General features: G+C 28.3%; 1 protein-coding gene across 2 annotated transcripts in view; it reads left to right on the forward strand.

The window, feature by feature from the left end:
* Positions 1 to 203: 203 nt before the first annotated feature.
* LOC112599552 (basic proline-rich protein-like) overlaps positions 204 to 26064 on the forward strand; it is a 27199-nt gene continuing 1338 nt past the window's right edge. Inside the window, exons 1-9 of one of the 2 annotated variants that reach the window (XM_025346486.1) lie at positions 204 to 247; positions 5454 to 5522; positions 21121 to 21389; positions 22994 to 23159; positions 23295 to 23471; positions 23532 to 23710; positions 23831 to 23966; positions 24030 to 24603; positions 25139 to 26051. In XM_025346486.1, coding sequence (XP_025202271.1) covers positions 5475 to 5522; positions 21121 to 21389; positions 22994 to 23159; positions 23295 to 23471; positions 23532 to 23710; positions 23831 to 23966; positions 24030 to 24603; positions 25139 to 26051 — 2462 coding nt within the window. In that variant the 5' untranslated portion in view covers positions 204 to 247; positions 5454 to 5474. Of the gene's footprint in view, positions 248 to 5453; positions 5523 to 21120; positions 21390 to 22993; positions 23160 to 23294; positions 23472 to 23531; positions 23711 to 23830; positions 23967 to 24029; positions 24612 to 25138; positions 26052 to 26064 lie in introns of both variants that reach the window. The other variant, XM_025346485.1, reaches the window with a different exon arrangement.

Here is a 26064-nt window from a genome sequence, read left to right on the forward strand (position 1 = left end):
TAATACTTGCCAGCGCCGGGGACCGGTAGGTATATATATAAACTTTCTCCACGACTGGGATCGTCTCCTTTATTCTCGCGATCGTCCGAGAAATGTACTGCGCGAGTAGTATCGCGATTCTGTTCCGGTGATGTGATTGCAGTGTTTTTTTTTCTTAACGTTTATAGCTTAAAATTTAAAAAAACAACTGTCAACCGACAAAAATTAGATTTTTGTATTTAAGGCGCCGGATACATAATAATATAAGGTTAGTTTAAATTATGATTGTATTTTATTAGGAATAAGATGCATATTTTTTTTATTAAACAGCCATTTTCTTACTAAGTATAATATGTGCATTTTTAAATTTTATTTAAAATGTCTTAAACTATCCACACACACTGAAAAAAAATGAATTTTTGAGGATAAAAAAATTATATATATTATCTAATATATTATTAAATGTACGTTTAAATACGTTCGCACAAACCGATGTTAGCATAAAAAAAATTTTTTACATTGTGTGTTTGTCGTTTTTTATTAAATATTAAATGACACATAAACATATATTTTAAATATTATGATACTTTGGTAATTGATAATGTAGAAATGCAATACATTTTTCTTTTAAATTGAAGGAATAGATAGCTATCGTTACAGTTAAACGCGATGAAGACGATCGATTTATTATACATAATATTGAATAATATGTTTACATGACGATTCACCAAACACAATTTTTCCTTTAATAATATGTTTTATTCAAATTCTGATTTTTAAAATTTTTAAGTATCTATTTTTCATATACTTGGATTTTTACATAATTTAGGAATAAATTCTGAGAGTGAACCACCATTTTTTAATATAAATTGTTAATAAGGAGTTGATTTTTAAGAATATATTTATGAATTTAAATTTGATTGAATAATTATAATTTTTAAGTAATTAAATGGTAAACACTTATAATCCATAATAATAAGATACTGAGAACTATTTAATTCTTATTTATATTGAAGATATCTGTAATATTGACGATGTCGTCAATATTTTAGAAAATTTTATCCAGTGGGTGTTAATTATTTAAATAAATGAAATAAAAAACAAACTTAGTCTTTCCCTTTTAATTGTCTTTATTTGTAATATATTTTTAACGAAAGTATCTATTGCGCAAATAACGTAGTTAGATAGTAGATTTTCTGTTTTTTTTTTTTTTAATAAAAAGGAAAATAGTAAAATACAAAACGTGCTTGATAAACTTATGTAGGTAAGCGAAAACTATATATACACATAGGTATTTCATTATTATTATTTAACTTCCCAGTTTGCGTATTTTTTGCGTGTTTTTAGAATTTCACACTGGTCACGAATCACGTTTAATTGAATGATGTTACGCGTGTGGTGGTTCTCTCAGGGAACGTATAACGACCAGAAAATGAATAATTAGTAATCCCGCGTTTAAAATCGGTTAGCCATATAATTAGTCGTCGCTCTGTTGATTTTGGTGTTTCTCACCAAGACACTAAATAAACGAGCTCTTCACGTAACACAAATACTTCTAACTTCTTGTAATATTATAACATAATTATTATTCCCTATAGTTTATTGCAAACTGCATATATTTAATTTAAACATGAAAAATAAAATACATTGTATACATAAAGCAATCATATTCCATTCAAATTAACGTAAAAAAGAAATATATTATACTCATTGCACTGCAGCTATATACAAAATATAATATTATTGCCTTAAAAAAGTTTGGTAGTTGGTATTTGAGTGAAACAAAACGACAAATTTTCAGGTAAATCGTACCTGCTTTCGTCATCTGGACAATTATTATTATACACCCTATTCGTAATTAAACAGTCCATTGATTTTTTTTGAACATTAAAATTAACACCAATCTATTTAGTTAAAAAAGTTAGTTATTTCTTTCACGATTCTGCAGATATACCGAAAATGAATTAAACTCATCGGCATTTAATAAACGCCCATAACTAAATTAGGATTTATTATTTGATTTTTATACAAACTTGAAATCGGAAATTATCGCATTAAAACGCGAACGATGAGTTTTGTAATCGTCAGAAATAATTTCACTCATTAGTAGTTATTTTTTCGTTTAATATGCAACTATTGAGAATAATTTATTGACCAATATCGTAATACTCATATGAGAAGTAGTGTGATGTAAACGCATGCAATAAACATTTTTATTTTTTTATTTTTACATAGTAGGTACCTAGGTATTACAGTTACGATATTTTTGCTAACTATATTTAATAAAAAAAAAATAAATAAATTAAATGAAATTAAAATCGTTATTGTTTATTTATTTTTCATAGGAGGTCAATGTAGAATATTATATTATGCATTGTGTTTATTTACAAAATGTTTAACTTTGATGATCACCTGTGGTTTTTGGAGATATTTAATGAAAATACAAGTGAATTATGTGCTGTCGGGTTGGAAAGGATAGCTTGAAAGTTCTTTTATTGTTTTTATTGAGTCCGTTGACTATAATAATATATTAGTTAATCGTTGACGGGTGTAGAGGGGTGGAGGAATTGCGGAATCGATACACATGATACGTTGGACGGAGTCGGACGCTACTCGTTTAGTTTAAAAATAAATTCACACAGGCAATTTTTTGACAGCAAAATAATAATAATAATAATAATAATAATAAAATTAATAATTGATGGACGAATAATAGCTAAAAAAAAAAAATGATAACAATAACAAAAACGTCGTTATCGTGTGAACAATAATATCCCGCAGCAGTCGAAGTAGGATGACCGACATTTGTTGACGTCACCGCCTCCAACATACTAACACCACCTCCGTTCAGTATTCGTGTGTATATTATAACATACATTATATCATCATAACTACATATTGCGAGTGTATAATTACATTGTTTTTTTTTACATAAACTTTTATGTTTAAATGATAAAAATTACCATACGCGTTGTCTCATACTAGAGTGTCTAGAGTGCACATACGCTTCATATTGTAGGAACCTAATTTTAAATTCTCATGTTTTTTTAATTGTGATATTAGTTATTGAAACTAAGGAATAGCCGCCGCCACGTAGAAATGTGACTTGATATTATGGTATTATAATATTATTATTATAAAACCGATATATCATTATATATTAAATTATTACTTAAGTACCTAAAGTTTGCAAAATCTGAAGACGAATATGATTCATATACAACAATGGTATTGCAGGCGACAAATCGTATTTTTCGATGCTACACTATAAGTAGTATAATATTATGTAAAAATAACCGTTTTGATTCGGTAAAATTTAAATTTTTTTGTGTTCATGGAAGTACGGTCTGGTCATAAAGTTAACACATGACGTTATATTTACCTAACATTTATTTCCTAACGTGTTATCTTTAATATTTGCACGCGTGTGTGCATAACATTTTAAAGTTCAAATTTTCAATAATAAATTGATAAATATTTTTATGGATTGAATCATTTATATCGCAATATATTTATTAAAAAAAAAAGTATCAGGGACCTTTTTTTAAAATAAGGTTATATATGAATATAGAAAAAACACCTGCACGAATAAATATTATATTACTTAGAAGGAAAATGGTCACTGAAAACCTTAAGTATGTTGGCTTACATTTCTGTGGGTCTTGTGTGTAACCTCGAAATTCATGTATCACATATAGTTTTATGCAATAAAATGGCAAAACTCATTATACGGTCGTGGTCGTGAAATTTACGAGCCGAAAAGGTACAAAAAACGCAGCGCTACCCGTTCGGATGCTTTAAGTACGAAGTGTCTGTTTATGTAGTCGATGATATGTGTAATATGTATATAATATGTGTTATACACTTATATGCTATTGTATGTATAATGTGTATAATTTATATAAGTACGTACATAGCTTGAAATATTAGTAAAGTATTTTTATTGATAGTTTTTATAGTTTGCAGTTAGCACGTACCGTACATAATAGTTTATGAGTATATTAAGTTCACGAAGTATTTAAATAATTAAAAAAAAATCTTACTTTATAACACTTTGAAAAAAATAATTTATTGTCTGACTTATTGTGGTCGTCGTTTTAATAAGCTTTAAGATTTTTCTGAAAGTCGGAACAAAATACAATATAATATTTTATAAAGTTATCAAAAATCAAGCGAAATAATGTCAAATATGATATTTTATCTGTATAATTTAAATAATTAAACTTATCATGTAAAATAATATAAATTTTACTTTGGATTAACCCAATGGGCGTTATATAAAACCCATAGTAGTATATAACAAAAGTGCGTTTGTCGAATAATTTATGCAATATAAATATTTATATTACTATAATACTAATATTATGTAGTTCTCAAGTCACTTGGACAGTTGGAACACTCATAAGATAGTACTTAATAATACTTACTTCATAATACTTAGAACTTAATTTTATTTTCAATTTTTATACGACGGTTATAAAGTAAAGACTAATGCTCTTAAACTTATTTATATTATATTCACAACAGTATTATTTTCATTATGTCAATTAATAAATTTATCTTTAAGACATACTAAATTAACAAAAAAAAAAAAGTGATAATATTTTGTAGATACTTAATATAAATATATTTTGATAAAATTTAAAATAAAATTTGTTGGTTTAATAAAGTTATTTTTTCTGTTTTCATTTATTGAGCCACTTCTTAAAATTTGAAAAAAATCATGGTTGATAATTTATTTAATAGTGTAATTAATTGATAATAAAAAGCTTCGATTTTTAGATACTAAAATTAAATTATGTAGTAAGTTTGGTAAACATTTTTTAATATTAAAAATAAAAAACCATTTAGCGATCACTTCACAACTATTTTCTTTGTTCATAAAATTTAAGAATGTAAGTGATGTCTAGGAATAAATTAAACTATTTTTTTTTTAATACAGAAAAAATCTAATAGATAAAAATTAGTTATGGAGTCCTTATACAACGTTTTGCTTATCCTTTAATTTAATTTAAAATAGAATAATTTGACATCATAATATTAAATATAAAACATACTTGTGTAATGATAACGTAAACTAATTTTTCAATAAGAAGATAAAGTATTCTCTTTTTAATTTTTCAATGATTTTTATAACGTTATGGCTGATATATGGACGATATAGGCCCTAACAATATATCTATCATTCATTAAACAGACATCATATCGAGGTCACGCGCAAGCAAGTCATGCACAAAATTACACGATATTACGTATATTAAGAGTGGTATCTATTATAGACAGCTTCATTTATTGTTATTGTTATTATTATCAATATTTTAATACTTATAACTTATAATATTTTATCATAATGTAGCTGCATAATTGATTATATATTAGATGCTACTAATTGGTCCCGGCCTTCAAACGATCTTTGCTCCCACAATTAAATTTAGAAAATATTTAACAATTTTTTAAAATTTTTTGTTTTATAGTGAATTTCGAAGACGTCCAAAATGTTGTGGCAGTTTTTGCCCGTGTGCCTTCTGGTAGTTCTCGTCAAGGTAAGTCGATTATTGAATTAAAATAAACTATAATATAAAAACACAGTGACTGCTTGTTTATGTAAATTTCGGGGTCGAAGTTCAAGATCATATTTGATTGATTATTGTTTAAGAGGATCAACATTAAGTCGATTTATATCGTGAAAAGTGATTTATAATAGTATTTAATCACCTTGTTTTGTTAAAATATAATAATTTATACAAAATCTACATTTAAGTTTGTTCTTGACCACAAACTAACAAGTAACAACTATTTAAATTAATTTTATTTTTATAAATTACTAATATACTATAATAATTTGCATAGTACTTCTGGTAAATTTTTGAATATATTATAACTGGCACTCATAATTGAAATTTGAAGTAGACCAGATAATGGTAATATTATTTTCACTATTATTAACTGTTCTTTAAGTTCTCTTTTTCACTTAAAAGTTTGTATAGTGATTATCTAATAAAAAAAAAAAAAATATATATATATATATATATTGATCTTTGGTAAAATAATACTCGATGGTTCGACGTGAATCACGAGATGTATTGATTTCAATTATTGAGTATATCTATTTATATAAAAGGGTGTATTTTTGTATGTCTTTTTTTTTTTTTTTTTATTAATATTATAATTTATATTTTGATTTTGAATGAATAAAAATTAAAAAATATTTAAGTGTTCTCAAAATATTATTAACATTATAATTCCAACTCTTATTGCATGAGAAAAAGAATCAATTAAGTGTGTTAAGTTTTGGAAAATAATTTAAAATGTCAGTACACAGGTGTTGAAATTTTTTGATTAGAACCGAGGTTATAGAAAAGATTAAAGACACTTAAAAGATAAATGATTCTACAAAATAGTGGATGCCTATCATGTATATAATATATCTATAGAACGAGCGGACTGTTCGAGACAATATCTCATCGTATCATATTTGAAATTACTAACTAGTCCCACGGTTTTAGACACAAACATCTGAGAATAATAAATTAACCTTATACAACAAGGTACTTCCATTAATTTTTTCAACATTAGATATATTATTTTAATTAATTAGATTATTCAACTATTTGAGTGAATTGTTAAAATTAATTAGCTTAGTATTTTCAATTTATATTTTAAATGTATGTCAGTTGTAACAATGTAATATTATGATCACACCAATTCTATTTATAATAATTATATCACAATATATTGGATTTAAATTGTATATATTTTTCTTGGTTTTAGAATATTAAATAGTTCATATAAGTTAAATTAATGTTTACTTCATAGTTCATAGATAAATGTATAGTTAAGAATTAAGATTGATTATATTATCACAATTTTTTTATTTATGTACTACGAGTACATAATTGTAGTGCTTTAATTAGCACACTTAGTTTATACTATTACGGTGTTAAATATTTTCTTACATTTTAAACTGACACAATAAGACGTGTAATATTAATGCAATGTATATTTATCAAGGCATTATGTTTAAATCTTTAATAATTGTTAAATTAACTACTCATACTTTTTATTCAGAAAATGTTAATTAAATGTAAATAGGAGTTTCTATAACTCGATAGTTGTGACTCCTTCTTTTTTGAAATAAATTTCATTAAAAACTAATTTTAAATGTTTTAAGGGAATATATTAATAACTTACAGACTTTCAAACAGATGTTACATAGATATAAATAAAATAAATTAAATTGGATTTATAGTATTTCAATTAAAATTAATTGAATTCTAAAAAATGATCAATTTTTAATATTAGTGTTGATTAAAAATCTTGATTAAAATTTTTATTGTAAATTAAACACAGTTAATTGTAATTAATGGTTATAGAAATAAAAGAAATGGTAGAAAAAATGAAATGTATATTGTTTGCAGTATTTTAAAATTACACTGTAAAAGTTTTTAAGTTTGTTATCTAAATTATTAATTCAGAACTATCATTATAGTTTGATTGAAGTTAAAAAAATAAAAACTTATAACAATATTATATTTATAGAGAAATAAAATGTTGTAATTGTTAAATTCGTTTGATGAACATTTAACAATTTATAATATAGTTAACGTTTTTAAAAAAGAATATAATTAATGACATGAATTATTCTTTGAAATTTTAATTATAATATAGAGAATTATATGTCATTTGATTTATTACCAATATAAATTATAGTTACCAGTAAAAATTATAGTAGGTACTTTCTAGTTTCTATAAATTATTAAAAATTTAAATTCAATTACGTATAACGTGCAATCGTGTATTGTCTTATAATATGAGTTATATGAAATAAAATTACAGGCATTATAGTATTATCTTTAAATTGGATTCAAAGTTTTGATATTTTGAAACTTTCTCTACTATTCTTCGATAATAATTATTGAAAAACATCATTATAATTAAGAGTTTCACTGTACAGCGGACAAAATTTAATGGTATTTTGTTTCACGAGGACTTAGGCGTTTGAAAAAAAAACTCAGAATCGTAGTTTATTCGGTCCAAACAATTTTGACGATTCTATCGTTATTTTACTGTCTTTACTAAGCAGTGCATTATATTGTTTTATTTTTGTATGTATTTTATACAATCGTGAGAAATTATATCGACCATCTAAAACCACAAGGTAACTACGCCACAGCGTTTTCGCGTTGTAAAAGTGTTATGCTTATGATATTATTATATGTAATTTGTGTTGCGGTACTTTACGAGCGGTTTTTATGACGATTTTTAAAAACTGTTTTTTAAATTTTTTTTACGATATATCACATTTATAAGTATCTACTAACGACCGATGATCGTGACAATGTACTTCATCGTGATGACAAAGCGTCATTATATATGTTTGCACCGGCCATCCGCACGTACGTACTAACATTTTTGTGCTCAGTCGTTTAGTTTGTTAGAAAATAATATAATAATACCTATGTCATATTGTTACAATGTAATGGGCGTTCATCAGATATTATGAAACATGTGCGATGCGACAGGGAATGTTGTTATACAATTTGAAACTCGAAATCACTGAGACAATACAGCATACTAAATTATAGTATATAGATCGCATTATGTTAATTGTTATATTATAGAAATAACGTCTAAAACGCCTCCGATACATAGTAATGTACGATATTATTATTATTATTATTCTAATTGGTACTTTAATAATCCTTTCGCTTTCTCGACGTGCATTCACACGCCTCCGACGTTGCAGCTCCGCGACCGATCATCACTATGCGTTGTTTTAATAAATTACGCGCCGCATGCCGTTTATCTAGGCAGTAGATATACCTACCTATTATAATGTAGATTAATGAATTAATTACATGCAGTGGCTGTCTGTATAGAAGATGTTTCGCAGATTAACCGGACTTGATATAATTTACTCGTTTATTAGTATTCATTTTAAAAACTATATAATAAATTATAATAAATATATGCGTCTACGTGTATTGAAGATGCAAAACAAAATAAGTGTTTAAATGTCATAAATAATTATTTTCTTTTATGATGGCTTTGGAATATGCGTTTGACAGACAAATATGCAAATGTATTCATCCCTATGATTGCATATAAAAATAATACGATCGTCGTTAAACGAAGACTATCGATGTCAACAGCTACGTAATCTGGAAGGTCTGCTAACCATACAGATTTTGTAATGAAATTGGTCGATACAGTGCAATAATGATTACTCGCACATAAATGTACAATTAGTGCTGTCGATGATATAAATATACGGCGTTTGTCGAAACGAGCAGTCTAACCAGTGTTAGTTTATAATATGTAAAATAGAATCTTAACCTACAATGAAAGGGGTGATTATTCACAAATGGATTAGAATTTTTAAGAAACAGCAAATACGATTGAGTGCAATGGTATTAACGTATTAAGATAATTGTTATTTTTTTATTTTAAAAATATCAGTTGTAGAATACATTTATAATTATCATGGTTTAATATTATTACGTATATGGTTATAATTAATAAATATGTTGATGTGCAATTTACTTACAAAATTAAAGTCCTTAATAACATAACAAAAATAAGAGTCATTCATATTTACCTTAATTATTGTAATCTATAATTAAGATTCTTATTGAACGGATTCGGATGTACACGATAGTGTGCAAATATTGTGTACAACGTGACTTCGAGTTAATTATGCAAATATATAAGTTGTTAGCTAGAATGAGAATATTTTATTTGTAATACCATAAAACAGTAGATCTAAAAAGCTATCCAATTTATGATGACGAGAAGTTGTATAAGTGTATTGAAATTCAGATTGTCCTTTCAAAATTTTTACATTATAAAACGTTTTAAATAAATTCAGAAAATCTATGTTTATTAAAATTTTTGCGAAACTTGTTAAAAAAATAAATAATCTTAATTAGAAATAGTAAAACATCAAAATCATAATAAAATTTATAAACATAAATAAATAGAAATCTTGCTTACCACGAGAGTTTAGAAAATTAATGTCTGAAGTTTATCCTTTATAATGTACATAATATTTTAACTGATATTATGACGTTAAACTATTTAGCATACACTAAACAAAGTACTTTGAGTTTGAACTTTGTGGCATTTCAAAAATATAAATAACACTGAAAGACATTGAAAGGATTAACAAAATTTTAATACAAATATCTTTACCATAAATTATTATTATTATTTATTTAAAAAAATCCAAATAAAGTTAATTATTAATAATATGAAATAAAGTTTTCTCCAAATTGTGTTTTTATAATATGTTTTATCCAGTAGTGGGTATATAATTATTAATTAAGGGGCACTTTTGTCCATCCCTTTTCAATCACGTCCGGGGTGAGTTGACGCAAAACGTATATAGATTGCTAAATTAATATTTCTGATGATGAATAAAGAATACATTAATATCATAATATATACTATATAGTATATAGTAATTAAAAGATAAGAGAACACTGTAAAAATAAAGATTCGATACAAATCATCTCCAGCCTGCTGAGGTGATATAAAATGATCCTAGATTTTTTTTTTTGCTAGTTTGACTATTGTGTTTAACTGTTTAAAATTATTACCTATTAAAAACTATTATTACTGGATGTAAAAAAAATTACAAAATTAAAAATGATTGCTGAATTCATTTATCACAAACTGGAAAGAATAAACGATTTAAAATAATTGTAATATTATAATAATTTCTTTACAAAAATAGTACAATACTACAGCTGACCTATTCTGTGGTTAAAAATGTTGTTTATGTTTTCAAAAATTTAAAGTCTGGTGTGAATATAGTGATAGTTTTAAGTGTTTAAATGATGCTCCCTAAATATAAAATAGTCATTGAGGAAAATAATATAAGAGTAGTATTATAGATTTTAGAATGTATACGATGATTGACAAATATATTATTATGTAAGTTTAATTATTTACTATTTACATAATATGATTTGCATGGGCAGACGTTCTTAAATAGATTTTTATAACGTATTATTGCCGAGAAAGATGTAAATATTATACACTTTTGTAAAATTTCTGTATGAATACTGGGTTAATATTATGCCGCGTATAATAAAAGGCGCGGTCGAACTTTCACAGCTAGCTAGTGCGACTTTTTGCACGCGATTATATCGTCTTCTGTTTTATTACGTAGGATATATTATATAGGTAAATATAAACTTTTTAAAAACTCATCATTTATTTGGAATTGCGATAATAGTAGAGGGTACGTCCTCGACTGACAAAATGCAACCGTATAGGAGTTTTGACTTTGGCAACGGCAGTGGCATATCCTACGTTCATTAATCATTCAATGGTGATTTTACCGATCCCATATATATATATTTCATAATCATTACGGCATTACGTCCTGTAATCGGTTCTCATCGAACGATTGCAACACGTTCATTGAAGGAGAGGGGTGATGCGAGAGACATACTACGAAGAATGAAGGAGACAAGGATAAATATAATTCTAAAGATGGGCTACTATACGGTTATCAGATAATGAGGCCGCTAAAAGATTTACAACAAACGCTTATTATACAACATTATGACGTTTGACTCGTCGTCGTAGTCTGTCGAAGAAGACGAAAAAGATACAACACACATGTTGTGAAACTCTGAGTAGCTGGTGATAGGTATCTACACGTTGCCTGCAGTATACGTATGTAAGGATTATGAATAATTTAAACGCGTTTATAAATGTCAAGGACGCGGACAGAAATCCAGCCGATTATTTACAGTATACACTGACATCGAAGAAATAATTTTTGAATAGAACAAGATTTTGCCGAGAGGTCGAGTGCGGGAATCACATAAACCACATAAACATAATATAATGAGAGATGAAGTTTTAAATAAATCCCGATTATTTATGTTGACTAAAATATGTTAACTTAGATAAACTATTGTGCAAGTTTCACTGATAAAATAAGTTCAGCCACTTGTAAACACAGCTCCTTAATAACGAGACGCATAAAAATCTGGATAAAAGTTTTACAACACTCTTTCAACAACAAACATTAAAAACAACTCAGCTTAACTATTTATTAATGAGAAAATAATTTCTACAATTTTTAAATGAAGTCTTTGGGAGTATTTGAATTTACCAGTGCGAGAGTTAATTTTTTTCCAGTCTCTATTACTGAGAAGGAAAGCTTTACAATAAAAACTTTTTCGATCATTATTTTTTACCAAAAAATGTATTTGATAAACACGGTATTATTAAAACTTAAATAAACTCATATCATTTTAAGATCAAAATATTTTTTAGAGTTATATTGTTAGCTGAACGTTTGTTTTTAAGAAGAATTGATTGTGGAGATATTAAGCTTAAACTTTAGAGATATCAATGGATTTCTGGTTTCATTGGTCTCAAACAAAAAAATATCGGAGATACAGACACGGCTGCTATGGCAACGGCGATAACATAATTTATTACACGAATATAGGTACAGTTTTTATAATGAAAATAATAGTTTTATGCGACCATGAGTGATGTTTTGTGAACATATTTATTATATATTTATATGTGTGTGTGTATGTGATATTCGACTAGCAAAGGTTGAATGGATATGTGTACATACAGTTTATATATTAAACATTTGTAAAAACATATTATATATTCGTCTACAGCCGTTGGTATTATGATATACGTGCTCCAGTCATTGTGGAAGTTTTTGTTAATTTTAGCGAGCACGTGGTTCAAAGTTTCTAAGTTTCCGCATCGGAAACATTCATATTCTCGTCCTTATATCGAACGATATGAATTATTCAGTGGTTTCACGGAATGATAATACATACTTAATACAAATCAGGCGAAAACTAGTACTTATATAGAAAATAGTATATACATTGTCTGCCTGAATATAATAGCAAGTGCACAATTTTGCACCTTGTATATAATGCAAAATGATTGACTTTAATAATAAACCTTTTCTAGTGCAACTTATATGCTTTATGGTTTCTGGTTATTATTATTATTATTTTTTTTTATTGAACTTAAAAAAACATCAATAGCAAAGGTTATTAGTTTTTGTGTATGTTACATAATTAATGGTTAGGTACTAGAACTTAATTTATAATATTTATATGGTGTTATTTAAATATAATTACTACAAACAGAAATATTAAAGCTATCATTAACAGTAGACTTTAATATTGTTGTATAAGTCGGTTTTTCTTAGAAAGACTAACATATTTGATATGTTTTCAATGTCTGGCCCTAATGTTTCGCTCATATTGGGTGGAATGTTGTATTTTCTGAGTTCATCCGAGTATTGATAGCACTCTGTTATTATATGCTTTACTTTTAGATTAACCTCACAGGCTATACAGTGTACATTGAGTGGGCTCCTCTTTGGCCATTAGAAACCTGTGAGTCAGCCTTGTGTAGCTTATTCGGAGACGATTGATCAGGATTTTTTCTCATCTGCTGAGATTCGGGTTATGCCAGTTTAGAATTGTGTTTTTTATTTCACTAAGTTTGGTTCGTTGTTTCGACCAGTGTGTTTGCCATTTTATTCGAAATTTGTTTTTAATATGAGTTTTGATACATGGACGTGGAAAGTTATTCATTTTTTTCCACATGGATCATAATGCCGATAAATTTTGTGTATTTTACAATTTTATGATGGTCTATATATATTATAATACGAATTAACAGCTAGATAATTGTGATAAGATAACATTATAATTATAACTAATGCCTGGATATTGATTTTTGGTTTTGGAACTTTTTAGACTTTTCACTTTGTAGTTTTGATATTTTTACGTTATTTTATATTTTAATGTTAGTTAATGAAGTATTTTTAACCATTAATGTTAGAAAAATTAAGGGTACATTTTTTTCCTTTATAAATTGTTTTAAATTTTATAACTCAAAATGTATTCATAATAATTGTATACAATAAGCATAAAAAAAAAAAAAATAATAAAATACTTATATTAAGTGTATGTTATTTTAATTATCTAAAAAGTGTTTATAAAAAAAAAAAAAAAAATTAAGTTTAAATTAAAATAATTAAAGTAATTAAATTTGTGAATTTAGGTCATAGGTATATTTATTGAAATTATTTTTGTATATTATAAAGGTTTTTTCATAAGTATTTTATTGCCGTAACATCCGGGTTTTAATTGTTAAAATAATATGCTGTCTATTTATATTTATTTCATTATTTAAAGGACTTAAGTGGTTAGTATTTTTTTTAGTGTGGATTTAAAAATTTTTATTCTCTAATTCTTTAACGTGCAGACATACCGATTTTGACATTCAGATAATATTTATATAATTATGATTAAAAATTATGGTTCGTGGTGTGGTTTTTTTGTCATGTACTTTTGATCGGTGAATATTTTAATAATTTATATAAAGTTGAAAATAAAATAAAAATTTGTGTCAAACAAACATTAGACTGGATCTATGATCAAATATAAACATTATCAACTTCTTTCAAAAATCAAAACTTTGGAATTCAATTTCATCAAGAGTATTAAAACTTAACTGTAGAATATAAAAAAAATCTTGCATGAACATATTATTTATAATATGAGGACTGATGTCCTCGACCGCAAATATTTTATATAATTTAATAAAATAATAAAAACTAAGTTAGGTATGAAGAATCTCGTCAATTTAAAAATTATAGAAAATCACGTATTATTGAATGGATAATAATTAAAACTTAATACCGTTGTGGTGGTCATAGTATTCTCACTCGTTTCGTTTATATATGTATATATATATACATATATTTTTTTTTTTGGCATACATTTTATCCGCTGTTTGAGGCTGTTCATTCAATGTTTGTTAATATTATAATATTATTTTTAATCGATATAAAAAATGTTTTAAATAACACTTAAGTGACAACAATGAAAAATTAAATAAACTTTATCGTTAAGAAAAGTTAAATTATATTATTACAATAAATACGTTCCAGTAAAATACTAAAAATATATACACTAGTTCCCAATTTGTAAAATAACACATGGATGTTACCAGTATTTTGGCAACGTTTCGCTTTCATTTTTTTTCCTTTTAACAAAAATAAAACTCGTTATGTATGATAAGTCGATAAATCGAATTTTGACCTCATGTCGTACCATTTTTTCTTCTTCTTCTAAACCCGATTTTTTTTTTAGGTAGTTAGATATAATAACATTATGTCGTTTGTCCCATTATTGTGAAACGAAACCGTCATATGCGTAATATGCTTTATTGTCTCGTAAAAAACAACGTTTTCTAAATGATATCTACAATTTTACAGATATTCATAAACGAACGGGTTATATATCATCAAAGTCCCTAATAAATCATTGATTCTTTTGACGTTAAAGTAAACGCAACTTGAACGAGTATTAATACTATTATTATCAAATAAATCTTGATTTTCACAATAAATTAAAGTTACGTCACGTATATCTATATAAATTATTATAATTCAATTTGATGATATTCGTTTTTATTAAAGTGTATTATATAACTGATTATAACATAACTGGTTATTTGTGTTGGAATTACACTATACATGGACATTTTTGGGCAATGAAAATCAACCGATTTCTGATAAAACCAGTAGATACGGTCTTCCATACAAACATTATAGCTATTTCATTAAAGTTATCATCAAGGTTAGATTAATCTATTCAAATTTTTATACTGCAAGTATTGTAGGTTATGAATTTGTGCGGCTCATCGTGTTGGACTATGTTTAAATTATTAACGTTAGTTACTGCTCGTTCAACTATTGTAGATAGGTACCACGTGTTGAACATTATAAATTCTTTACAGTGATGAGGAAAACCATACCAATATATCACGTTCAAAGCATATGCATTACAATGATATGTGTAGTAGTTGTCATTTTCATGCTGACGTATTGACACATGATAAACATATTGGATTAGTTCGCTATCACATCATTCTGACTATATATTTATCAGGAAAAAAATCTGAGTCTGCTGCGATGAGAGAAAATAAAAAATGGGTGTCGGTTAAAAATATTCAAGGAACGTAAACACACTCAGTTCATCGAACGGGAATGAAATGAAAACGAAAAATTGAAAAGCTTATCTTATCAGTGATAGTTTTAACGATAGCGTAGATTCTGTATTATACGAATTGTATGATCCAATTACTTATAATATGTTACACATACATATAACTCTTCCCGTTCACTGGTTTTTATGTACTTTTATTTGTTCAATCGTGTGTAAAAAATAATAAATATCTTTTTAGCAAGAGGTATTGTTAAACAGACAAAAAAAAAAAAAACCACAAAACCATAAAAAATTTTGAAAAGCCAACGTTTTAAAGTAGACTTTTATTTTATTTTAATGGGTTACTTTTTGTATACTTGTATTAGTAAATCTTGTATTTAAATAAAAATTACTTTGATTGTTTCTTATTAAAAAAAATAAATATTAAATTATAATAATTCACGCGATTTGAATTTAAATATTAAAATTACCCCTCCCAGACTCAAAAATAAATTTTAGTACCTATGATAATAAGTTAACTTTTAAAATATTCCATTTTTTTTTACTAATACTTTAAGAATATAATTATTTAAATATTATTATTTAATGTGTATTAGTTGGTATGCCTGTCAAAAATGTAAGTACAATTTAAATCTATTTAATTTCTAGTATACTTTCAAATAAAAAAAATAATTAAACTAAATACTAGTTAAAAAAAAAAAAAAAAAAACTGTAATTTTAATTTAATAGCAGTCATGCATTTTTATACAAACTGAAGTTTATAAAAATTATTAAGTTGGAGTTACAATTACCGATATTATTTAAATGTTAGTATATGGTGACGACTAAATAGTTGATTTATTTATTTTTTTTTTTTTTAAGAAGGATTGAACTTAATTTTTTATAGAATCACTGATAGCTGTATTATAATGATATTATAAAACACACATTTTATTAATCTCATGATTTGCGTCCATATTACGCACTGTCATAATGGTTGGCGTGGGGAAAGTTAACAAAACAGTCTTAATGCACTACGTTTCACTTTTAATATTCGGCAGAAATCATTTGACACCTATATAAAAATGCTCATAAAACGTGCTATTATTGTCGTAAAAAATCTTATTGAAGGATTAATTAAAATAGGTCTGTAATTTCGATATAAAATATTATGTGAACATTATAAATAATGTTCAGACGACAAGGGTATTAAAAAATATTAATAGTAATAATTACAACTGTTGTAATTTTTTTTTTATATAAAATATCCTAATAATATAAACTAGACTGATTCCTGTTGAAAGCTCAAAAAGTAGCTGGAAATTAAATCCTTTAAAAATGGTTCGTGGTTAAATTTAAAGATACATATGCACCATTTTTATATGTTAATTGATATATATATATAGGGTGCGGAATAAGTCGGCACATGCCGTTCTGTGGGCTCTTGTTTCCGCAGTTGCATCGAAAAAGATGGTCATCAGTTCGAGCATAACCAGTGATTTTTTGTAATTATTTAATAATATAAATAAAATCTATAATATCTAATAAATCTATATACAATATACAAATTTAATTTTTTGTGTTAATTGGGGAATATTCGTTTAAGTTAATTAGATATCAAAATGTGTGATAAACTATTTCTGTATGAAATCACTAATCAATAACCATTGACTGGTTTGCAGAGGAGTGCAAAAGTCTAGCAAATTTAAAGGTATTACTTGCGTTTAAAATTGTGAAACGTTTCCTAAAACAAAATTTCATTCCTTAAACATATTTAGTTTTTTTACAAATTGTGTCACGACAAAGTTGTCTCGGGAGGAGAAAAATATGTTCTTTTGGGTTAGGTATGTTTATTAATAGATATTATTTTCCATCGGAAAAAACCCAAACTGCAGTAAATTATCGACGATGATTATAGCTTGCTTAAAATTTTAATAAAAAAAAAAAGAAAAAAAAATGATTTAATTTCCAATTTAATGTTTCGAGTTAACACTTCTAACGACACGTGTTTAGAGAACGTTGAATAATTATTCTAATTAAGATTTTATACTATGTTATAACGAAAATCGAGACTTATCGCTGTCAATGTTGACACATACAGTCACAATATTTACGTACGTTTTTGACGTTCATTTCTTCGTTTCAAAACCATTCAATTTGCACGCGGTTGATAATGTACACATACACGCACACGCACATACACACACACACACACATACAAACACGCATACACATAATATTATACATATTTTATTATATATTATTATATACAACCGGTTTAAAATTAAACATTTGTTAAGTAGTATGAGCAGTGTTACATTGCAGTATTAATACGCTTGCTCGTCGATCGCCATATTAAATTTATCAATGACTAATATTATTTAATCGTGCAGCATCTTCTCACATATTATTGCGCTACCTGCAGGCTGCGAAGTCTTGTTTTACACGCGTATTATTTTGTATAATATTATTTCGTTATTAAGTTAAACCTACGTGTAATCGTGCATATTTTTTTATCAACATTGAGTACATGTAATCTCACATGGTCACCGACTCGAGGTCAAAGTATCATCCCGAAAGAGACGGGTATTTTTGAATTATTATTTCGCAGATGGGTTTGTATTATTATAAGCTTCATCGGTGGCGATGCGGGTTCACAGCCTCTCTCGCGCGCAAATCGCGTCACGCGTGCGTCTACGGTGCCCCCGGCGAGACATGGTGGCCATAGCGATTTAATAGCCGGTGGAATATTAATAATAAATAAATAAAAATTCGTCTCGTTATATTCACTGTCGATCGTTTGAAAAAGTCTCGAATGAACATTATTTTATACGTCTGCTATTATTATTATGCCGTTGCCGACATTGCCGCGCCGTCGTGTTCCTTTCACGTTTTATCGTGTATATAATATTATACGCATTCACTTACACATACACACACACAACATTTTTGTAATAACGCTGTACGTACGGCCTTTGACCCGAACCGGACTGGAAGAGTTTTAAACCTCTACACCGCCGCACTTTTCCTTTCCACAAATACACGTGTATAATATGTACATTGGCGCGTCGTGCGAAGAACTATATTATGTACTGCTGGTTATAAATGAGCAATTCTTTTACCCTCTATTTCTCCACGATAATAATGCGTTGATCTTCGGCGCGAATGATGGTGGGGAACGATGGAGGAATAGGTGAAGACTGGAGACCATAATATACCTTTGATCCTTACCGTCGCGCGTCGGCGCTTTCTCCACGACCGGAAACAATATATTTGATATACGTGGGTGACTGTATGATGTACCTATATATGTATAGATGTATTGATATTATTCGTCGTCGTCGCCACCATCGGCTGCCGTTGTTTTCCCCCTCCCCCCCTTTTTTTTTTTGTTTCGAACGATTATCTTATATTGATAGTCGATACACGATTATAATATTATTATCTTACTGCGGTGTCATATATTATAACGATTATATCAGTTTGTTTTTCAGTCACCCGTATTATGTAGGTATAATCTATGTACATAGATATTGTATTATTATCATCGCCAGAATCGTACTGCAGTTCAAGTGTATACATTCCCGTCCATCATTTGTCGACGCCTACGCCGTCGCCGTCAAACGATTCTTTAACGTCGTGTTATGTTTCACTGCTTACTTACTAACAATAATGTACATGTAACATAATATTATCATAACGTTGTTTTTTAGTCTGATGGATCTATTACGACATTACGAGTCTCCATGTGCTGCTTCCGTAGGCAGACCGCAGTACTCATATAGTAATAAAAATAATACAAATGGTATGAGTCTACTAGATACATATTAATCTGACTGATCTGTTAGTAGGTTTCGAAAAATTGAATTGTTCTTCAAAAAAAAATGTTTAAACATAATTATTGTAATTATATTTTATTTAAATACATTATTGGATTGCTATTTCTGATTTAATGACGTGAAAGTTTAATGCATAATTTACAATATTAAATACTACAATAAACAAGTTAATAGGTCAATTATGTAATCTAAATGCATTATTCATATATTTTTTTTTGTCAATATCTACTTTGGGATTATGATATGGTTATATATCATTGGTTGTCAAGTTCTTATTATTCGTTATCTTATATTTAGTTCGGAAAATTTGTATTATTTGTATTGAAGGTGTATTAGAATATGTATGTATTTAAAGTTTTCTCTATTATTATAATTTCGACAAACATATCCATTTGAGAAAACGGTAATCGTTTTGCGTCTAACGTCGACTATAATGCAATACATTATGAGTTGTTCAACATGAAAACTTGACCAAAAATGGTTAATATTTTAAACTACGTATAATTATATACAGTTAAAGATAAAAGATAATATAGTTTTTTTGTAAATTTCTTAACATTACGCGTATATGATATAAGGTTACTTTAATTCATACTTGTTAAACTGTAATTTTTTGATTACAGAATATTTTATTATGTTATATTCACAATACAAATTCTGACAATAAATAATGAAGAGGACTAAAATTAAAGCGATATTTTATAAATATGTCGACCAAACAATTTTTGATCTTTATATTAATTGCCATAGTTTTTTAATAATTTATTGTAACAATTTATTTGCCAATTAACTATCTGAAAAATGTGTACATGGTAATCTTAAACAAACAATTTGTACATAAAAATATAATATATATAGTATATACATACTATTCAAAAGAATGTTATAGTTAAAAGCTTAAATAATTTTGATAAATTGAATAAAATGTGTTAAATAATATCTATGTATTTTACAAAAACACCAGTCTATTGGTAAAAGAAAATAATACGATATCTTCATTTTGTAAAGATTGCATAAATAAATGCAAAAAGTTATTAAATCGATTTTTCGACTACTAAGGTGCACTTGTTAATACTATAATATTATGTTATAATATTTATAATCAAATTTAAGAGACGAATTTATCCAACGGTTATTTTTCTCAACACCGTATTATTGTATTTTCGCAATGAAAAATAATTATTAATAATAATTGGTTTCTTACCATTTTTTTTTTTTTTTAGCTGTATTTAACGACAACATTTTTTATTTTTTTTTAATAAGTGACTAATTATTAATATTACGATACGCTTGCTTTATAGGCTGACAAATTGCTGCTTGACGTTGGCGTGGACCCCAGCCAAGATGATTCTGGTGTGATAATGATGAATTCCGCCATGACCGATCGGTTCGTGCGCCAGAGCGATTACGGACATGAAAACGGTGTTGAACACAGGGTGCAACTCAAGGGAATTCGTGTAGACTGTGGAGCTGCATCAGTGGACGGTGTAATAGCAGTGGAAATTGAATTTCTGGAACCGTTTAACGGCGTGATCTACAGCAAAGGTCGACACGATGATCCCAAATGTAGGTGAGTGCACGACTTAAGTTCTTTACTGATCATCGGAAACATGGGGGAAGGAGAAAGAATATAATGCCATTCTTTAATACAATATTAACCTAAAGTTCTCACACGATTTCTGTTTCATTATGAATCAACAAAATTTTACACAATATTTGTTATTTTATTGAATTATAGTTTTATATTTTACTAAAAAATTAATTTCATTATTAATGTTTTTTTTAATAATATTTATCTTTTAATCAACTAATGCATGTATTGTTATACAGCTAATGACATGAATAAATAATTATAAAATATAAATTTTACGACGTATGTCATCGATATTTTAAAAAACGAATGTATTTTATGCAGTCCTGTAGGTAAATTAATTTTATTTTCATAAATTATCTGGCAATAGGTTCTTTTAAATTATTAATAAGTTTTAACATTTGTCAGTATTAAGTTTATCGTATGTAACCCAAGCTTAAATTTTAGTTAACTATGTTCACTACGCCTCAATATAAAATATTATAAAGTTATAAGTTATTAGTTTTTATTTTTTGCAATAATTGTCTACTGAAATTAAATATATCTATATACATCAAGTAAATAATAATATAAAATAAATTATGGAAAATTCATTTTACATTCCTATGTAAAAAAAAAAAAAATAAAACTGTATAACATTGGATTGGAAATCATTTATATTAAGCTATATTATCTGATCATATTTTTACCATTTTAAATCCATATTTACTTTTATTACACATGCTTCCATCCCAACAAAGATGTGTTTTTAATGTTTCAAATGATACATTATATGTAAACTTATAATAATCGTATTGTAGAATTGATTACTTTTACTCTATAAAATAATGTTATTTCCAGTTGAATACACAAAAAGCTAACATCTCGAATAAAATCACTATCTTGTATCTTTATTTTCTATCTAATATTAATTTTTAACCAAATTTTTTTTATTTGAAAGTATACTAGCAAATAAATAGATTTAAATTTTACTTACATTTTTGACAGGAATACCAGCTAATACACATTAAATAATAATATTTATATTATTATATTCTTAAATTTAATCAAAAATACATTTGATTGTGAATTTTTTATTTATTATAATTGGTATTTATACAATTCGATTCGATTTACTAAAACAAAATAGTATGTTGATAGTTTTCAATGTTGTTCCTAATATCTTTAATTACAGTTAAAATTATCTTTATGTATAAAGTATTAGTAAAAAAAAATGGAATATTTTATAAGTTAACTTATTATCAAAGGTACTAAAGTTTATTTTTGAATGTGGGAGGGGTAATTTTAGTAGCATAATTGTATTCAAATTACAAATAATATATCTATTTTATACATTATAAAAAATCAAAAAACTTAGTCGTATTATAAATTTGGAATTTAAATAAGTGCATCGAGTATTTGTCTTTTTATTCTATGGGTAATCACGATGCATGAAGGAATATATATATATATATATCATGAAAGATATAACTTATAATTAAGTTAAAAATACAATAATGTAAACATTAAATTAATACATTTAAAATTATATATAAAAATCAAAGTTTAATAAAGTGCTAATAAAAAGAATATTTTGTTTGTAGATTTGTGCAAAGTGATTCAGGACAATACTCATATCAGTTCCTTATACCGATAGAAGATTGTCGTCCTCCTGTAAATGAGGGTTGTTCATCTACCGAAGATGGTGGTGGCTGTGACTTAGGTTCTATTGAAAACACAATAATCATCCAGACAGATAGCACAATCCAGGTAACCTATTAGATATTTAAATTTCAGTATTAACAATCTAAAAAAAATTAATTTTAAAAATTTAATTTATTGTATGAACAACTTTTTTTTATATTTATCAAAAACCTATTTAAAATTATTATTTTATTTTTTTAGGAAGAATGGGATTTAGCACGAAAAGTCTCATGTCCATCAGAAACAAAACCAGGTACAGGTAAACGAGTGCGATTCAAGCCTATTGTAGTTGATATGTTAGAAGTTGTTTCTGTTCCTTCCGGGAATGAAGGAACATTACAATGTTGGATGGATATACAAAGAGGTCAATATCCAAATGTAAGTTAGAAAATAATAAAAAGATAAAAAAGATTTGTAATAGAAATCTATTTTTTATAGATATCACCAGTTGACAAAATTATAAAAATTGGTGAATCGCTTTCTTTAATTGTATATGTAAAAAGTACTGATGAAGCTTACGATGTTAGAGTAAGAGAATGTTGGGCATATGATGATGATAATTATGAATCGTCAACTACTACAAGTATACAATTAACAGATTCATCAGGGTGTCCAAAGAGAATATAAATATGAAATTAAAATAGAAAAGAATCTAAGTAAAAAAATCTATATAAAAATAGAGAGTAATAATGAACAAATGGAGTAAATAACATAAATAAATATAAATAATTTTTTAGGAGAAAAAAATTGATATCACACTGGAAAAAAACCCAAAAAGTTGATCAAAGTGGTATAACAACAATTGGATACACGAATGTCACAGCATTCAAATTCCCAGACAAACACCAAGTATACCTCACTTGTAATGTTGAAGTAAGAACTTAAACTTCCATATTTAGTTAGATTAACAAGGTAATAATTTAAATGATATTATAGTTATGCTTGGGAAATTGTCCAGAAGAAAAATGTCAATCAACCTTACCAAATTATTCAACAACTCCAGTACCAATTTGTTACCCAGGATCAACTGATCCTAGATGTCCAAAACCATCTCCGCCTCCCACAACTTATCCAATTCCATCCACGCCTGCTCCACCTGTATGTTATCCGGGATCAAATGATCCAAGGTGTCCTAAACCATCGCCACCTCCAACATACTATCCTTCACCATCAACACCAGCACCACCAGTATGTTATCCTGGATCAAACGACCCAAGATGTCCAAAACCAACACCACCGTCAACCACTCCAGCGCCAGTTTGCTATCCAGGATCAAATGACCCAAGGTGTCCTAAACCATCACCACCTCCTACATCTTATCCCACTCCATCAACACCGGCCCCACCAGTCTGTTACCCAGGATCAAACGACCCAAGATGTCCAAAACCAACACCACCGTCAACCACTCCAGCACCAGTTTGCTATCCCGGATCAAATGACCCAAGGTGTCCTAAGCCATCTCCGCCACCAACGTACTATCCACCGCCATCTACACCAGCACCACCTGTATGTTACCCAGGATCCAATGACCCAAGATGTCCAAAACCAACACCACCGTCAACCACTCCAGCACCAGTTTGCTATCCCGGATCAAATGACCCAAGGTGTCCTAAGCCATCTCCGCCACCAACGTACCTCCACCGCCATCTACGCACCTGTATGTTATCCAGGATCAAACGACCCAAGATGTCCAAAACCAACACCACCGTCAACCACTCCAGCACCAGTTTGCTATCCTGGATCAAATGACCCAAGGTGTCCTAAACCATCTCCGCCACCAACGTACTATCCACCGCCATCTACACCAGCACCACCTGTATGTTATCCAGGATCAAACGACCCAAGATGTCCAAAACCAACACCACCGTCAACTACTCCAGCACCAGTTTGTTACCCAGGGTCAAATGATCCGAGTTGTTCAAAACCATCACCACCCCCTGCTTTTTACCCATATCCATCTACACCAGCACCACCTGTATGTTACCCAGGATCCAATGACCCAAGATGTCCAAAACCAACACCACCGTCAACTACTCTAGCACCAGTTTGTTACCCAGGATCCAATGACCCCAGGTGTCCTAAACCACCACCCCCTCCTACATCTTATCCAACTCCATCAACACCGGCCCCACCAATCTGTTACCCAGGATCAAACGACCCAAGATGTCCAAAACCATCTCCACCACCAACATACTACCCATCACCTTCAACACCAGCACCACCAGTCTGTTATCCTGGATCAAACGACCCAAGATGTCCAAAACCAACATTGCCACCTACTACCCCAGCACCAGTTTGTTACCCAGGTTCAACTGATCCAAGATGTCCAAAACCATCTCCACCACCAACATACTACCCATCACCTTCAACACCAGCACCACCAGTATGTTATCCTGGATCAAACGACCTAAGATGTCCAAAACCAACACCACCGTCAACCACTCCAGCGCCAGTTTGCTATCCAGGATCAAATGACCCAAGGTGTCCTAAACCATCACCACCTCCTACATCTTATCCAACTCCATCAACACCAGCACCACCAGTCTGTTACCCAGGATCAAACGACCCAAGATGTCCAAAACCAACACCACCGTCAACCACTCCAGCACCAGTTTGCTATCCCGGATCAAATGACCCAAGGTGTCCTAAGCCATCTCCGCCACCAACGTACTATCCATCACCTTCAACACCAGCACCACCAGTATGTTATCCTGGATCAAACGACCCAAGATGTCCAAAACCAACATTGCCACCTACTACCCCAGCACCAGTTTGTTACCCAGGTTCAACTGATCCAAGATGTCCAAAACCATCTCCACCACCAACATACTACCCATTACCTTCAACACCAGCACCACCAGTCTGTTACCCAGGATCAAATGACCCAAGATGTCCTAAACCAACATTACCACCAACTACTCCATCACCAGTTTGCTACCCAGGATCAAATGATCCAAGGTGTCCTAAACCA

This window comes from Melanaphis sacchari, unplaced genomic scaffold (assembly GCF_002803265.2).
Source record: "Melanaphis sacchari strain LSU unplaced genomic scaffold, SCAv2.0 Contig53_pilon_pilon, whole genome shotgun sequence".
NCBI lineage: Eukaryota > Metazoa > Arthropoda > Insecta > Hemiptera > Aphididae > Melanaphis > Melanaphis sacchari.